General features: G+C 35.4%; 1 protein-coding gene across 1 annotated transcript in view; it reads right to left on the minus strand.

Moving 5' to 3' along the window:
* CETN3 (centrin 3) overlaps window positions 1–15,620 on the minus strand; it is a 16,526-nt gene extending 906 nt beyond the window's left edge. The window contains exons 1-4 of the mRNA XM_007467393.1: window positions 15,482–15,620; window positions 13,522–13,657; window positions 11,813–11,927; window positions 5,244–5,435 (exon numbers count right to left, since the gene is read on the minus strand). Coding sequence (XP_007467455.1) covers window positions 5,244–5,435; window positions 11,813–11,927; window positions 13,522–13,657; window positions 15,482–15,498 — 460 coding nt within the window. The 5' untranslated portion in view covers window positions 15,499–15,620. The remainder of the gene's footprint in view (window positions 1–5,243; window positions 5,436–11,812; window positions 11,928–13,521; window positions 13,658–15,481) is intronic.
* Between the last annotated feature and the right edge of the window lie 1,534 nt (window positions 15,621–17,154).

Consider the following 17,154-nt stretch of genomic DNA (forward strand, 5'->3'; position numbering starts at 1 on the left):
AGGCACAGCGGCCATGGCTCATGGGCCCAGCTGCTCTGTGGCATGTGGGATCCTCCCAGACCGGGGCACGAACCCGCATCCCCTGCATCGGCAGGCGGACTCTCAACCACTGTGCCACCCGAGAAGCCCGCAAACCCTTTCTTAATAAATAAGCTTAAATATATCACACATGTAAGTTAGAATTCTGAAGGATAAAAATATATTAGAATTAGGAAAAAAAGTCAAATCATTTTTTTTTTTGGAACTTTTATATATTTAAAAGCCTATTTTAAAGAAAAACTAATTGAAACATAGTTAAAGAAAAAAAATACTGCAAAAAATAAGCTATAAGGAGTTAAGAGGAATGAGCCGTCCAGGAGCTGATAAATAACCAAGAATTCATGCATTCAATATGAAACATCTACAAGACACTATGATAGACACAGTAGAACAGAATACAAAACCTGTAATACAAAACTGAAAATACTGGGTTTCCCTGGTGGTGCAGTGGTTGAGAGTCCGCCTGCCGATGCAGGGGACACAGGTTCGTGCCCCGGTCCAGGAAGATCCCACATGCCGTGGAGCGGCTGGGCCCGTGAGCCACGGCCGCTGAGCCTGTGCGTCCAGAGCCTGTGCTCCACAACGGGATGATCTTTAACCTTTGCAGTTAAACGAATACATTTCAGTATCTTATGAAAGCTATGACCCCTCTCTCCCTAGTTAAAAAAAAGAAAATCAAAATACATAAAAATTTTAAACAATTTCATCAATATGTACCTTCATTTAAGAACCCCTGATTTAGAAAAATCTAGAGTGAGGCATCTAGACCAAAACAGGAAACAAGGGTATATTTTTAAGAAAAACAACGTAAGGAAAGCAGCCTTGGAATGATGTGACTACACATTATTTTAATAGCATAATAAAGCCATGATTAAAATATTCAAAATCTGAAAAGTACTTATGTTTTGTTACTTAAAGATCTAAAACTTTTTTCCCTCAATTTGTAAACTCTCAATACTCAAATTCCAAATTAAGCTTCATATAGTTGTAAAACAAAGCAACTCAATATTTATATTATTTATACGCAAACACTTTAAAGCACTGTAGCATTTCAAAATTATTTTAAACTATTCCATAATTTCATACCTAAAAACAAAATACTTAAGTCCAAAAAAGTGAACCTAAAAGCTGAAGGGAAGAAAGTGGCTAAGGAATTTAAACTAGGTCCTTTATCGTCAGTGAGACTTTCAGACAATTAAGAGAATCTGTGATGCCTTTATACATTTGGTTTTATAACCTTCTCTATCAATCATACTTATATCAAGTTCCTTGATGTAAGGAACACAATACCTACCTTAAAATAGGCATTTGATAAAATATATATTGAATCAAACATATATGACACTTCATTTTTTTCTACACTGCCTTTTTAAATAAAATTTTCATAAATCAATCATTTCATAGGGTAAATCTTATTACATGTCATTAAAATAAAAAATTTTAGAGAAATTAAGTACCTTGGAGACCATCTGGCTTTGAGGGGAAAAAACAAATTTTAATATCTGAAGTGTCAGTTGAATATTTTACTAACACACTGTTTCCTATAATAGTATGCAATTTTAAAAACTCCATAAACATAGAAACCTAATTATATTTTACTTTATAGCACAAGAGGCAATACAGTGTTATGGCTAAAAGCATATTGTCATTATGGAGGTATGAGTTTAAGTCTGGCTCTGCCATGTATTAGCTTTGCCATGTATTAGCTTGGACAGGTTATTAAACTCTCAGAGCTTTAGTTTCCTCATCTATATATATGCATGTATCCTATGCATAAATGGGTATAACATTGTATTCACTTCACAAAAGCTATTATGTAAATTAAGTGACATAATCCACAATGTAACATGCTAAGCACAGAATCTAACATATATAAAGTACTAAACAAATGTTAACATTCATCATAATTATTTAGAAGATGGTCCACTTTGGTTTTTTAAATGTTGCTTCCACTTTTCCAAAATGATTTACTGTATTTTATTTTATATATCTTGGGAGGGATTCTTTCTATATCATTACCACAGCTGTATTTATATTTTGTATTATGTCTTCTTTTCCTTTAATTTCTCATTCACCATGTTTATTATTCTATATATACAATAAAAAAATTTTTTTCATTGCTCTCAAATACTGAAGTGTGAAAAATCGTAAAAACAGAACAATTAATGAAGTCCAAAAAAGGTAGCAAAGCATTATGATCTTTACCAGTTTAACATATACAAAGAAAGCAGGTTAGTTATATCTAAGAAAAACTCTGCCTACAGTCCAAAAATAAAAAACTAGATTAAGTGATCAGATTAATAAATTATTATAAAATCTAACTTCCCACTTTTTCAAAAATGGGCAGATTTTCAGATAGCTACAGAGACCCAATATAAATTAAGGCAGTAACCCAAAGCCACATTAAATAGATTAGGGTTGGAGTTCTCATTGTTTCTGAATATGAAAATGCTTTTCAATAATAATTTTCTGGACTTGCCACAATAACAGCTATCCTTAGTATATCTCGTTTGAGAAGTAGATAATGTCAAATAGCTATATAAACTCTGCAATCAATCACAATAGCATTTAAATATAACTGAAAAAAGCAGTATATGTATGCATGTGCAATGCTATTATTCGTATGGTCTACAGACAATATTTGATGCATACATTAACTCCCAGACCCTGCACAATACCTCAGAAGGCCTCCACACCTAGATACCCACATCTCAGATTGGAAACTACTGGATTAGACTATTTTAATATGATAAGACCACCCTCCTATCCCCCCCAAAAAAGACAAGTCTTAACAATAAAAGATGTGTCAGGTCTATTTTATTTGTAATCAATCACTTGGAAAAAAGAAAAAAAAGTGTTATTTGCCTGTTATTTTATTTGTAATCAATCACTTGGAAAAAAGAAAAAAAGCGTTATTTGCCTGTTAGTCATGTGAATAAATGACAGTAGGATGCCCAAGCAACAGTTGTACAGTGACTTAAAGTGGAACAATGCAAGCAGTGAGGACCAAAGAAATGTTTTAAGGATGTACTAAAATAAATCTCCCAGCAATGGAGCACAGGTGTGAACTCATATTCAAAAGCAGTAGGTAGAGCAGTCTAGCAAGGTATGCAAGAAATGGACACATTTTCTAAGAAAAGTTTCACATGAAGTTTGAATTTAAGAACAGGTTACTAACTGGTATTTTATTCTAATATCAAATGAAGCTAATAACTAAAACCTAATTTGCATGAGCCTAGTACAGGAAAAAGAAACTGTTTATAACTCTGGTCGTTTGACACATATTAAGTAGCTGGAGTATGAAAAAGACATACCAAGATTCTCTCTACCACTGAAGAGAGTACCTTTACATAAAGGAACTCATTTAAAGCTAATTTAGGGTAATAATCAACAGCTAGGGAAGACACAAACATTTTTTAACTGTGAAGACAGCGGATTATAAATCCAAATATTAGAATTACAGTTTAAGAAGTCCTTTAAGTTTTCTCAAGTTCTAATCATGTTTTAAAATATAACTGACTATATCGATACCCTTCAAAGAGCTAGTAGTAAAAATAGAAAAGTTGTATAATGCTTAAATAATAGTCACATAAATATGAGAAAGCACAATAGTGCGCAATTCTAATGGACAATCTGAGCTGATAACTATTTGCTACTCTCTTATCTCCTTATTGAAGCATGCCAGTATTTCCAAGGTTTTAGATATATATTTTTTTTTTTTTTAATGTAAAAATGAATAGTTGGTACTCTAGCAACATATATCTACTGTAACGCACACTCCTCCTTGCTGCTTAAGTCAACAAACGTCAGAGTACTCATGTTCAAGAAAATGCAGGAGAATATAAAGATGAAGAAGAGAAAGGAAAACAAGCTTACATTTAATGCTAAGCACCTTCAATTATCTTCATTTAATACTCACAACCATCCGGAAAGGTATTACCATTCTGATTTTTATAAATAGGGAAACTGAGACTCAGACAATGTTAAAAACTTGCACAAAATTGCAGAGCTACTAAGTAACTGGTAGAGATTCAATCAAATCCAGGTCTGTACGATTTTAAAGCCTCAGGCCTTTCACACTATATGATTTCAAACTACTCTTCAATGGCTCACAATATAACTGGAGAGACACACATGTATATAACTAACAGAAGGCAGTGTACAAAAGGTCAAAATAGTTTATTTCTCTAAATGTTATGGGCCCTTAATGGAAATCTCATAATTTATAAACAGAGACCACTGAGGGAGGCTTTTGAGAAAAAGATGGAGTTTAAAATGAACCTGAGAGAACGACTAACATTTTAGCAGACAGCAATTGGCAATTAGAGCATTCTAGGATTAAAGAATAGCATGAGATGAAAGGCACAGCATAAAAAGATAGGACAGAGTATATTATGTCAAAGTGTGTATACTATATGGGAGGTGAGGGTTAAAGTAGAAAGTAGAAGAATACCGTGGGAAATAAAACTAGATAATTATGGTATGACAGATCATAGAAGACTTTGGACTTTACTCCATAGGCACTGAAGAATCATCGTAAGTGTTTGAACAGGAAAATGATATCACCAAACCTGCATTTTAGGAAAAGAATGCTGCTAGAACAAATTAGGAAGAGAAAAGAGGCTTACAGGCATAGAGGGCAATTAGTAGGCTACAAGAGACTGTAAAGTCAGTGAGAGCAGGGACAACATCAGCCTCTTTGATTGGGTAGCACCAGTCAGCACACAGAACACTGTACCCAGCAGGCATTCAAGGAAATAATGAACAAAGCTATGATAACATTCCTACAAAGAAATTAGGGCCTGAATTAGGACAGTAGCAGTAAACAAAGAAATAAAACAGATTAAAAATATTTGGAAGGTAGACGCAACAGAAATTAGACGTGCATATAGGTTGAGGAAGAAGACATTAAAGGCTGAAACTTTACTGAGTGGCTGAAATTTTGGAGATATTTCACCTCAAAGAAAAGTAAAGCAGTTTCTTGAAGTGTGGAAGCTCATACTATAATCTGTACAATTGGTTTTAAAGGTCTGCTTCATTCTAAACTGAGTATGTGAAATATTTATGCAAAAATCCCATTATAGGATGAAAAACATTTACACTAAATAGTTTGCAAAGGGTCTTGAAAATCATTTGGTTTTAGAAAAAATTACTATATGTGTACAGTAGGCATATTTGGGATATATGTTTCACTCAAAACTTACTTTCTCCATCACCATCTTTATCAAATTCTTCTATCATAGCCCGAAGTTCTTCATCACTCATATTTTCACCCAATTCTCTGGCAACACGTCGCAAATTCCTCAGGCTTATTTTACCTGAATCATCATCATCAAATAGTTTAAATGCCTTCAATATTTCTTCATGTGGATCTCTTTCCAATATCCAGTCTGTCACTATAGTTAAAAAAATATGAAAAGTAAACCTTTATAGTCTCAAAGGCATTCATTTGTGAAATCAACTAATTATTAGATGGGAATTAAAGCTATGAATCTGTCAACATTTAGTTTGACAATAAAAATGCCAAAGTCCAAAAGCCCAAAGAGATAAACAGAAAATTAGAAAAACCAAATCCATATTTTAGAATTTAACCTTTACATTATCAACAATTTATCCTATTATAAGTATAACTATACCACACATAAGCAAAATTTTGAAAACTACATTTATACCATATTTATTTAAGGTTTACTATTATCAAGAATTGTACTAGGCTCCACTGACATCAAGCACACAAGTCTAGGAGTTTGTAACCTAGTTGTAGAGATGATATACCAACAAAACAATTAAAACCAACTAGATAAAAGTTGTTTGCTGGCTAAACTTAATAGTAATACTGATTGTTCTCCAAATTTAATACAACCACAATCTCAGACAGTAGATGAAAATTCCATTCATATCCTCATGATTTAAAAGAACCTCTTGGTTTCTCAAAAGTAGTTATTAAAAGGATTGAATCTGATTGTAGTAAGAAAAAAAAAGGTCTGAAAAGGAGATCTCTCTAAAGTCAAATCCATTTTGTTCATCAAGATAATAACTATCAGACAGCTTAATTAAAATTAAATGTGTAATTTCAGGCCTCAATAGTAATAATTATTTTAAAATATTAAATGTAATAATATATAATAATAGAGTCAACTTAATATTTTCAATATAACCACAGTCTTTAATCAATAGCCATAATAACAGAAATTTTTAAATCTGTGGTATAAAATTTTTTAAGTTACTAGATAAAATTCTGAAAATATCAAAGGAAATATCTCTGAAGTAATTCTACATGCTAGTCTACCACTACAACAAGACGTATTTATGACCTTCACTGTCCCATTAAAAATAACTCAGTCCTGGGCTTCCCTGGTAGCGCATTGGTTGAGAGTCCACCTGCCAATGCAGAGGACACAGGTTCGTGCCTCAGTCTGGGAAGATCCCACATGCCGCGGAGCAGCTAGGCCCGTGAGCCACGGCCACTGAGCCTGCGCATCCGGAGCCTGTGCTCCGCAACAGGGGAGGCCACAACAGTGAGAGGCCCGCGTACGGCAAAAAAATAAAAAAATAAAAATAACTCAGTCCTGTTGACGTTGACAGAATCACTAAAAATTTGCAAATGCTTATAGATGGAAAATACTGGAATATTTAATGTACCCAAAAGAAAAATACAATTCAAGTCCCCCACAAATAGTTGTTTTGCTGCTGTTTTCATCATATTTGGTTGAATAAGCTTTAGAATAAGCACGTATTCAAGCTAATGTTAAATCATCTGCACATATATTCAATAGTTTTCTTTTATCCATTAATTTTATACAAAAAGTCTTCCAAGTAACTAATTGAAGTATATTACTATAAGTATGCAAATCATCAAAGCTCATAAATATTCAGTTAAAAAGGAGTTGGCATATATACAGCCATAACACCAAAATAAAATACCACACTTAACTCTATGGCTCATACTCAACTTATTTTGAATTTAGTCCCAACAAAAAAGCAGGACAAGGAAAAAAAAAGTGTTAAGAAATTTTCTTCACCAATTAAATAATTTACATGACAGGTGAACCAAAAAAGCAGCTTGCTGAAAATATTAATGTATTTAAAGAAGCAACAGGGTGATCTGGGGAACAGATGGGGCTCCAAGATGTATAAATTCCTATCCCACTGGTGCTTTAATTGTGTTAGTTACTTCAGACTTATGTGTCTATATAATCTTTTATCAATACTTTGCCTTAGAATGCAACTTTTCTTTGGAACTATAAATACCCATCATTCTGCACAGCTAAAACACTGTAACTTTATGGTGACTATCCTCCATGCCTTCATCTTCTATTCTTATTCTACAAAGTAGAATTATAAGAAATACATCTATTTTTCAATGAAAATAAATCGACTGACATACAAGCAGTAAAGATGGGTTCAATCTATTTCACAAATTTCTGTCCATGTAACTCAATTTTCAAATGATTTAATTATACTCTCAGAAACGTACTTACTCAAAATAGTTAGGCCTTATACATTGTAACAATCACTTAATAAAGCAAATTCAAAAACATCACATTAAAACTTTAAACCCAGTTACTTATATCCTAGAGTACTGAGGTACCCCTTTTCTTTTTTTTTCTTTTTTTTTTTTTTTTTTCCTTGCGTTATGCGGGCCTCTCACTGTTGTGGCCTCTCCCATTTGCGGAGCACAGGCTCCGGACGCGCAGGCGCAGTGGCCATGGCTCACGGGCCCAGCCGCTCCGCGGCATGTGGGATCTTCCCGAAACGGGGCACGAACCCGCGTCTCCTGCATCAGCAGGCGGACTCTCAAGCACTGCGCCACCAGGGAAGCCCACCCCTTTTCTTTTTATTCTCACCACCCTCAGCGTAAAAAGTCTATTACAGTTATCCCTCAGTTTCCATGGTATCCATGGGGGACTGGTTCCAGGACTACCCTCAGATACCAAAATCTGGGACGGATAGCATTTGCATATAATCTATGTACATCCTCCTCTATACTTTAAATCATCTCTAGATTACTTATAATACCTAATATAATGTAAATGCTATGTAAATAGTTGTAAATATGATGTAAATGCTATGTAAATAATTGCCAGGCACTCAGCAAATTCAAGTTTAGCTCCTTGGAACTTTCTGGAATTTTTTTTTCCCTAATATTTTTTTTTTTTTTTTTTTTTTTTTCTTGCGTTATGCGGGCCTCTCACTGTTGTGGCCTCTCCCATTTGCGGAGCACAGGCTCCGGACGCGCAGGCTCAGCGGCCATGGCTCACGGGCCCAGCCGCTCCGCGGCATGTGGGATCTTCCCGAAACGGGGCACGAACCCGCGTCTCCTGCATCGGCAGGCGGACTCTCACGCACTGCGCCACCAGGGAAGCCCTTCCCTAATATTTTCAATCCACAGAAGCAGAACCCAGGGATAGGGAGGGCCAACTGTATCTTCTGCCTGCAATCTCTTCCCTCCAACACATCTTTAATAATCTCAACAGTTACCTCTCTAAAACATATTATCTCCTCTTCTTTAAAAACTGACATAGATCCTCTGCTGACTAAAGTCCAAACTCTGTGTTATGCAAGACTTTACCTAGCTGGCCCAGTCCTACCTTTCCAGTTATTTCCCTATCCTCTAGAGCAAGAGACTAACTGAAGTTTTCTGAACGTGCTACATGTCTGCTATTACTCCTTGTTGTTGCTGTTTTCTCTGCTTAGAATGCCTTTCTATACCCCTCCCACAATTTTCCCCTTGTGATGAAATCCTATTCCTGTTCCCAAAGCCTAAATTAAAAATCCCCTCTGCAAAGTCTTCAATTGCTCTAGATCAGGAATTGACAAACTTTCCTGCCAAAGACCAGACAGTAAATATTTTAGGCTTTGTTTTTGGTGGGGGGTGCCGAGGGAGCATAAGGTCTCTGTCTCAACCACTCACTCTGTCATGGTACCACAAAAGCAGCATAAAAGAATGGATGTGGCAGGGACTTCTCTGGTGGGGCAGTGGTTAAGAACCCACCTGCCAATGCAGGGGACACAGGTTAGAGCCCTGGTCCGGAAAAGATCCCACATGCCACGGAGCAACTAAGTTCATGCACCACAACTACTGAAGCCCGCGTGCCTAGAGCCCATGTTCTGCAACAAGGGAAGCCACCGCAAAGAGTAGCTCCCGCTTGCCACACATAGAGAAAAACCGCACGCAGCAACGAAGACCCAACGCAGCCAAAAATAAATAAATAAATAAAATTAAAAAAAAAAAAGAATGGATGTGGCAGCATACAGGCAACAGCTGAATTTGGCCCAAGGGCTGCAGTATGCCACTACTGCCCTATACAAAATTATAAGTCACCACAGAGCATCATAGCTTGTTATCACCCGCATTTAAATTGTAAGCTCCTTGAAAGAAGAACCTCTTAGTAACTTGTGATTAATTCCCCTCCCTCACCCCAGCACAGTACTGAATGCCAAAAAATTCAGCAAATGTTTGCTAAGCAAAACAAAAAACAATATAATATTCTATTCTAAATAGGCAATAAAATAATAAATAGTACATGCCAAAAATAGATGAGTACAAATAGCTGACTTATCTTGGTCTTACTTTAAAGCAGCAATTCCTAAAACACCTGTAACTCACAAGCCTCAGGCTGTCTAAATTCTAAACTTACATTAATTATATTTTAATACTTTTTTCTAGCATTGGAAAGAATATGAAGTGCCAAACTTTATCTAGAAATACCTGTAAATGTCTGTGGAACAATATCCTTAAACAGTAATAGATAGTAGATAAAAGTAAGATTCAAATATTCTGATTTAGAGTTATTTGTCCCAAATTATAAAACATATATTCATCTGTGGCCAGTTACTATTTTAAAATGATTTTTTAAATGGGGGAAGTAATAGTTTTTGATTATTTGATTCCCAAATAGTAATAAAATTTTATTTGACAGTTGATATTCTCAATAGGTAACCTTAGGATAGTTAAAGTATGTACTAAGCCTGCCAAATGGTTGATCTTTGAAAGTCAGGCTGAAGTTTACTCATGACCATTTATTCTAGAAGGAACCCAGTATTTCTGTTCTGTTAATAATATAGAAGAGATGCAGGGTCAGGAAAGGTAGAGATTACATGGGACTCTGGCTTCAACTGCTAATAAAATCAAAATTTTAAAACTGTATTCACCTAAGATGAAATAATGTGTTTTGTAAAATTACTAGAGGCAAATAGTGCTTTAAATAATCTACAACTACAGGAAAAAGGTAATGAGAAAAATATAAATACATGGAGCAGAATACTTTTTATGTTCCAGTAATAAATATTTTTTCCAGCCATTGAAACAAAGACTAATTTTTGAAGTAATAATAACAACAAACACTTAATAGAACTTACTACATACTAGGCCCTTTTCTAAATACTTTACATAGTTTTAGCTTAGTTATTCCTCCTAAGAACCCTATGAGATAATACAACTATCCTCATTTTATAGCTGAAAATGAGGCACAGAGAAGTAAAATGACCAAGTTACACAGCTGGTAAGTGGCAAAACCAAGATCTAAACCCAGGCAACCTGGTTCCAAAATGTCCATGCTAAACCACTACACTGTACCAAATGTACCTGAATTATAGCTCTTTCCTAGTAGTATCATTTCTACTGTATCCTTGTTTCTATAAACAATCTAAGTTGAAACTTGAACTAAGATCATAAACCCCAGAAAGCTTCAATACTGGGAAAATAAAGATGGCTCTCTACCTCTTCTCAAGTAAATAATTCTATGAACTAGAGGAAAAAAAAAAGAATATGCTCTCCAAAGGGACAAGCTGCCTCTCTAAATAGTCATCTATTAGTTCATAAATTGGGGATCTTCTGTGCAGTGCTTTTTTTTGTCTTTTAGATTTATTTGTTCTTTAATTTCTTTTTTCCTTCCTTTTGGTTTGAATTTTCAGATTTAAAAGAAATTACTAATGATATGAATCTATTTTTCCACACGTACTAACTGCCATTTCTTTTTGTTTCTCATATTACTTCTTGTTGAATATTCAAAATAAAGGGTTTGTATGTCTGTGTGTAACTGAATTTTCCTAGATTTTTAAAATATCTAAAAATAACTAAATAATATGCTGATATTATAACCCAGTGGGTTGTTCTAAAATGTTTTCTCCTGCTCCCAGTCTGCCAACTGCCTCCCTTACTACAATCTTCTCCCCACCAGCAACTTTAAAGAGATGACTTTATTCATTGAGATCAAGGTCATCCAGAGTAGGCAGCCCCTCATAAGCTTTGTCAACCTGAAGGCATGCACTTCATATACAGCTAAAGATACCAACTGCTACCAATTTCCTCTCCTTCCACTTTGCCAACAAAAATCACATACTAGGATAGTGCTGGGAAATATTTTCCAAACAAAAATATACCAAATTTTATCTTTTGCTGTGAGAAATAATTTTTTGATCACTCTTTTAGTTTTATCACATAATATAGGTACATATTACATGGAAAGACATCTTCCCAGGAGAAGCTACACAATAGTTCCTTGGTTAAAATCTTCAGAACAAAAGACAAAAAGATAAATCCCATTTACAGTGAAGCTATAAATCTTATTTTTTCTTTGAAAATTAGCCAAAAAAAAGGGTACCAAAAAAACCCCAAAATAAGATCCACATTACACAGCAATGTTCAATAGCAAAATTCCATAACCCAGAGACTTTCAAAAATATTGATAGTAACCAGATAATTTCCTAACAAACTGCTGATTACAAAGACTATTGTAAAATAGTCTTTACAATATTGTAAAATACACACCAACTTCATTAAAATCTTCAAAGGTGATTTTCCCTGTGGCTTCTCTGTCATAATCTTTAAGAATCTTCAGTACATCAGCTTTTTTTACATCAAACCCCAAGGCTCTCATTGCCACCTTTTGGATTAAAAGGGAAAAGCAAATTATAAACATTTTTTACAAAAGAAGTGAATTCCAATTCTTAAATAAGTTTTTACTACTTAAAAGATGACAACACACCAATAAAACACACACTCTTTTGCATGTTTTATGTCTCTAAAGTAGCAGTGATAGTTCTTCTTCATTACTGAAATTAAATAGCAAGTTTTTTCATTTATATATCCCTTTTTTAATGACAAACTAATCAGTGAGTGTTTATAGAATACATTCTACAATGTACTGACTTCAGTGCACAGATAATTTTAATGTTATTTTTTCTCAAAGGATTAACAAACAAATCCAAAAAAGGCACAGCATAAATATTAAAGTTATACAACAGAAGAGATTAAAAAAATTAAAATAAGAATTTTCATCAGACTCAACATGATTAGTTATCAAGTAGGTGGGCTAAGAACCTGACCTTAGAGAAAGAAGAGCTCTAGTTACTAGTAACAGGAAGGAGAGATGTTACTGGTTAAAGAAGTCTTATTTGGAGAGATTCGAGTTGTTCCTTTAATCGTATATGGATGAAGTAGAGTAGAAGGGCATTTAGAAAAGAATGACTAGTATTAACACACACTGAAATAAAAACTAGTCTTAAAGGCAATGAACAAAGCAGTTTACCTTACCTGAATGGGAAAAGATCAGGCAGAAGAAAGCAGTTAGCAAATGAGAAAAGTAGGTGGTAGTAAAAGTGTGGAGGGCATTCAATACAAATGAAAAAAATCTGAACTTTATCCAGTGTACAATGAGGAGTCACTAAGGGTTTATGAGCAATGAATAAGATGAAAGAATTTTAGAAAGACGAATCTAATGATAGTGTACAGGAAATGGAGAAACCATTTAGGAAGTTCCAGATATAAAATAAGATCCCAAACCAAGATAATAAGAATAACAACAAATGGAAGAGACATTATAAAGGAAGAATGGATTGAAGCTGGGTAACTAAAAGAAACAGTGGAAAAGTGAGCTAAAGAGATACAAAAATACTATCTTTCTCATTGTGCTGAGTTTAAGACCCAAACTACCTTCAACACCAATTTCCCCTTGGTTCTTTATAAATAATTCTAAAACCTAAAACTGACATTTTTTTTCCCCATTAGCATTGTGTCAACATCAGACATCACTTATGTTGTTTGCACCAGAGAAAACAGGTTGAGACTGTTAATAACATGTTCAAATTAAAAAACAAATAACACTCCCTCAATCTGAAAAATCAATGGATCACCAAAACAAAACAAAACAAAACAAAACACAGTGGGAAGAGGAATATAGTTAGAACTGTTTAAAACCTATAGTTTCAAATTTTTTAAGTATGTGAATAGAAAATAAGCCCCTCCATAGGAATATATTTTTACAGTTAAAATATTATTCATTTTCCCATGTGAAAAGGAGTTTCTAAAAAGATGTTTTGAGTACTATTCAATTTTATTATAGCACTTAACGGTAAATGTTTAAAATGGTCTCATATTTCCAAAACCAGTTTAATTAAAACATTTAAAAATATTTTTTTAATCAACTGTCAAAAATGCAAATCATTTTAACAGAAAAAGATATATTTTAAGTAGATTACCTTTAATTCATGATAATCTATTGCTTCATCTTTGTCTGTGTCAAAAAGTTCAAAAGCATCTTTAATTTCTTGTTTCTGTTCTTCAGAGAGTTCTCTTCTTTTTTTCCTCTTTGTTTTGTCTACTACAAGCTCATTTCTATGAAATGATAAGAAAAAAGTCTATTTAGTCCACTTTAATCCTATTCTCCTAGGCTTCTAAATAATAAAATACCAAAAATGCAATAAAAATTAGCCAAGGAATAATTTTCTAAATTTCGAAAAAGGAAGTATTTTGTAAAAATATAAAGAAATTTTCGCTACGTGAGTCAAAGCCCTGCTCATTTTATAGTCTAGGCTGCTATAAATGTGTACTTCCTAAACTGAAAAGTGCTACAGGTTATTAAAAGAAATGAGGACCTAGCTTTCCCTCTTCCTAGCTTTGTATTTATTCCCACTAATATTACTGTGGAAGAAACAAGAACTGTGAATAAGAAACACTAGTTTTATGTCAGAAACCCCAACAAAAAACAAAGCAACCATATTCCCATCATTCTACAATATAGACTGTTAAAAAAAAAAGAATTCAATTCACAACTGATGATCACTATAGATTAGGTTTACTTTTATAGTGCTTATAATTATCAAAATCATTGTAAAAAAACATCTAATTAATCAATTAACTTACTATTTTGGCATTGTGGGTTAAAAATGTTTTTAGATTACACATTTTTAACAGTTTGGCACTTCTTTGTAATTTCTCCCATTAATATTAACAAATCAGCCAAAATAATGAACCTAAGCATACCATGAATACTAAACACCAAAAAAAGTACATAATATTTGTGCTAATTCTATATAATAATGTGAAGAGTCAATAGTCTTATAAATCTCACTTAACATATACATCTAGACTTAATTTCTCATAAACTCTGAAAAAATTTTAAGAAAGTAATTTACTGTAAAAGCCAGAAATGTCTTCCTTAAGAGGGGCCGATCTAAGTGTTCCAAATTTTCAAATGGGGCTACAAAACTTGTATAAGAACAAGTTTTGAAACGGAAGAATTCTATAAATTTAAAAAATGTAAAACCCAGTGGAGTTTATTTATTTACATTTGAAGTTGTATTGTTCTCTGAAATCTACCCCCAAAAAGGCAAGAGACGGCTAAAAATGACCAAAAGAGGTATGATAAAGCTGAGGAAGTTCTTTCACAAGAGACCTGACTTCACACAAACTTGCAACTCCCGGAGGTCATTTTCTTCCCAAGATTCTGAAGGGACAAGTTCGCAACCCACCAACAGCTGACCCCATCCAAGGATACCACGATTATCCCTTATTAGAACTCGGTACCTTTTTAGTGTGACGTAACTACATACACATTTTTAAGGTAAAACCTCTAGCTGGGGTTGGGGGCGGAGGCAACAAACAGTGCGTTAGAGGTTGGAACTGAAGGAAAGGTAAAGAAGCTGAAGACATTTAGGAAACTAAGAGATTACCAACTATAATCACTAAAATGTGTCTCCGATTATACCGTAAAGCATGGCCGCAGGAGAAGAGCGAGGAGTGGGTTTTGTGTTATTTCCAAAATTTACGGGTAAGTATGTTAGCTGGAGGTCTGCGAGCTGGAAGCCGCTGACAAGGAACTGAAACAAGGGACGCTCCAAGGCCTGGTTTCCCGCAAACACCGCGCATAGAAACCTCGCGATATTTCACTGCCTCCTCGAGACTAAGACAGCCCAGATTTTTGGCGGTCCAAAGCCCAACGCCTTGACAGAAATGACCACCTCAGCAGAAGTGTGCGGAGCTCACCAGAGCCTCCAGGGTGAGGGGTCCGGGCCCGGGATGGTTGGCCAAAGATCTCTCCTCTCGTCCCAAACTGCATTCCCTTCCTCGCCTCGGCCCCAAGCTGCCTCCCTTCCACACACAGCCGCCTTGGGGCCCGCGGTGGGGTGTGGAGAGCATTGCCGCCTGTTCATTACCGACCTCAGAGCTAAACTCATGTTCTCTTCGGACAGAGACGTTCCTCTCGAGAACGACTTTAACCCCTACCCAAGGCAGCACGACTTCCACAAGCCGTTCAACAGACACCAACGACCTCCGCGGTCTTAAGCACCTCCCACAAGGTAGACACGTCTGAGCTGGATTGGTTGAAATCGCTAATGTCCTGCCCATTGAGGCGAAAGCGTCACTAGTCCTCTGGTCTCATTGGGCAAATTTCGCGTCAATCAAAGCGATCTCCCTGCCGGCCTCCCCCGCTACGCCTCCGGCCCTTTAGATTGGCCTATTGCTTTTTCTCTCTAATCCTTTGCGAAGCGAGGATCTGAGTGTCTGTTTGGCTGTTCGGTCGGAAGGTGGCTGAGCTAGGCCTCAGGAGAGAAGGCCTGCGGCTTGTGGGCCAGTGTCCGGAGACAGGGCGGGAAGGGAAGAGAGACGCCGCAGGCTGTCCTCTGGCTAGAAGGAGGGAGAGGCTTACGAAAGAGGTCTGCGAAATTTGACTGCCTTGTGTTCTACATTTTTGGATGGTTTAAGTACATGGGGAGTTTGTTTAAAACGCAGATTTAAATATCCCTCATTTTGATTCCAGTAGGTGTGAATCGAAGTTTTTTTTTTTTTTCTTACAAACGCCAAGTGATTCTGAGGCAGGTGGTATAGATTATACTTTGATAAGCACTGGGTTGAATCATTAGGCAATTTACGGTGGAGCTGTACCTAAAAGGCCGTTTGCTCCTCTCTTCCTCCTTTGAACGTTTTTATCCTTATTTTCAAGGTCTGTAAGCTACTTATACACATGATGTTACCTTCACTTACCTAACCAAGTCTCTTGAAGCTCACTTGGGTATTTAATATCTTTACCTGTTCATCTTTCCTACTAATCTTGAAGGCCAGGATTATACCTTTCATTTAACGCTATTCCTAGATGCTCAATAAATATTTGTTGCACTGAATGGAATCTTGCTGTGAAAACTGACAAAGTACTGAGCTGAACTGAAAATCTCATAAAAGAATGAAATTGCCTGAGGGTAGGTGTCGAGCCGGGGAAGAAGGAAGATATATAAACCCTGTGTTTATATTTATATAAACCCTTTATATAAATATAAAGGGATACATGTACAGATTTAGAGAAGGGAGAGAACACAGCAGGGTAGAAGAAAGACTTCTTGAAGGAGATGACATATATGTTAGGCCTAGAAGGATGAGCTAAATTTGGTTAAGTAATGATGGTATGATGAAATAAAGCTAAATAAAAATTAATATTTACAGCATAGCCCCTCGATAAAACAAAAGTAGAAAACTTCAAAGTGTCTTTATAAATCACCTTTGAGTCTAAAAGGACAGTAAAATTGCAATTTCATACTTGAACATAATGGCAATGAAAAAACTATGTATTAAAATTGTAAGATAGAGACCAAGCTATAGAAGAAAATTATTATTAAATACGAATGAAAATAAACCAAACATTTATTTGAATATTTTAGAAATGAAGAACAAAATTAATTGAAATTAGGAAGAAGAAATTACTAAAGATAAAACGACAACAAAAGAATTAGAAAACAGGTTTTAAAAAGAAGATTGTTAGGGCTTCCCTGGTGGCGCAGTGGTTGAGAGTCCGCCTGCCGATGCAGGGGACACGGGTTTGTGTCCCGGTCCGGGAAGAT

This window comes from Lipotes vexillifer, unplaced genomic scaffold, assembly GCF_000442215.2.
Source record: "Lipotes vexillifer unplaced genomic scaffold, Lipotes_vexillifer_v1.1 scaffold1111, whole genome shotgun sequence".
NCBI classification, from domain to species: domain Eukaryota; kingdom Metazoa; phylum Chordata; class Mammalia; order Artiodactyla; family Lipotidae; genus Lipotes; species Lipotes vexillifer.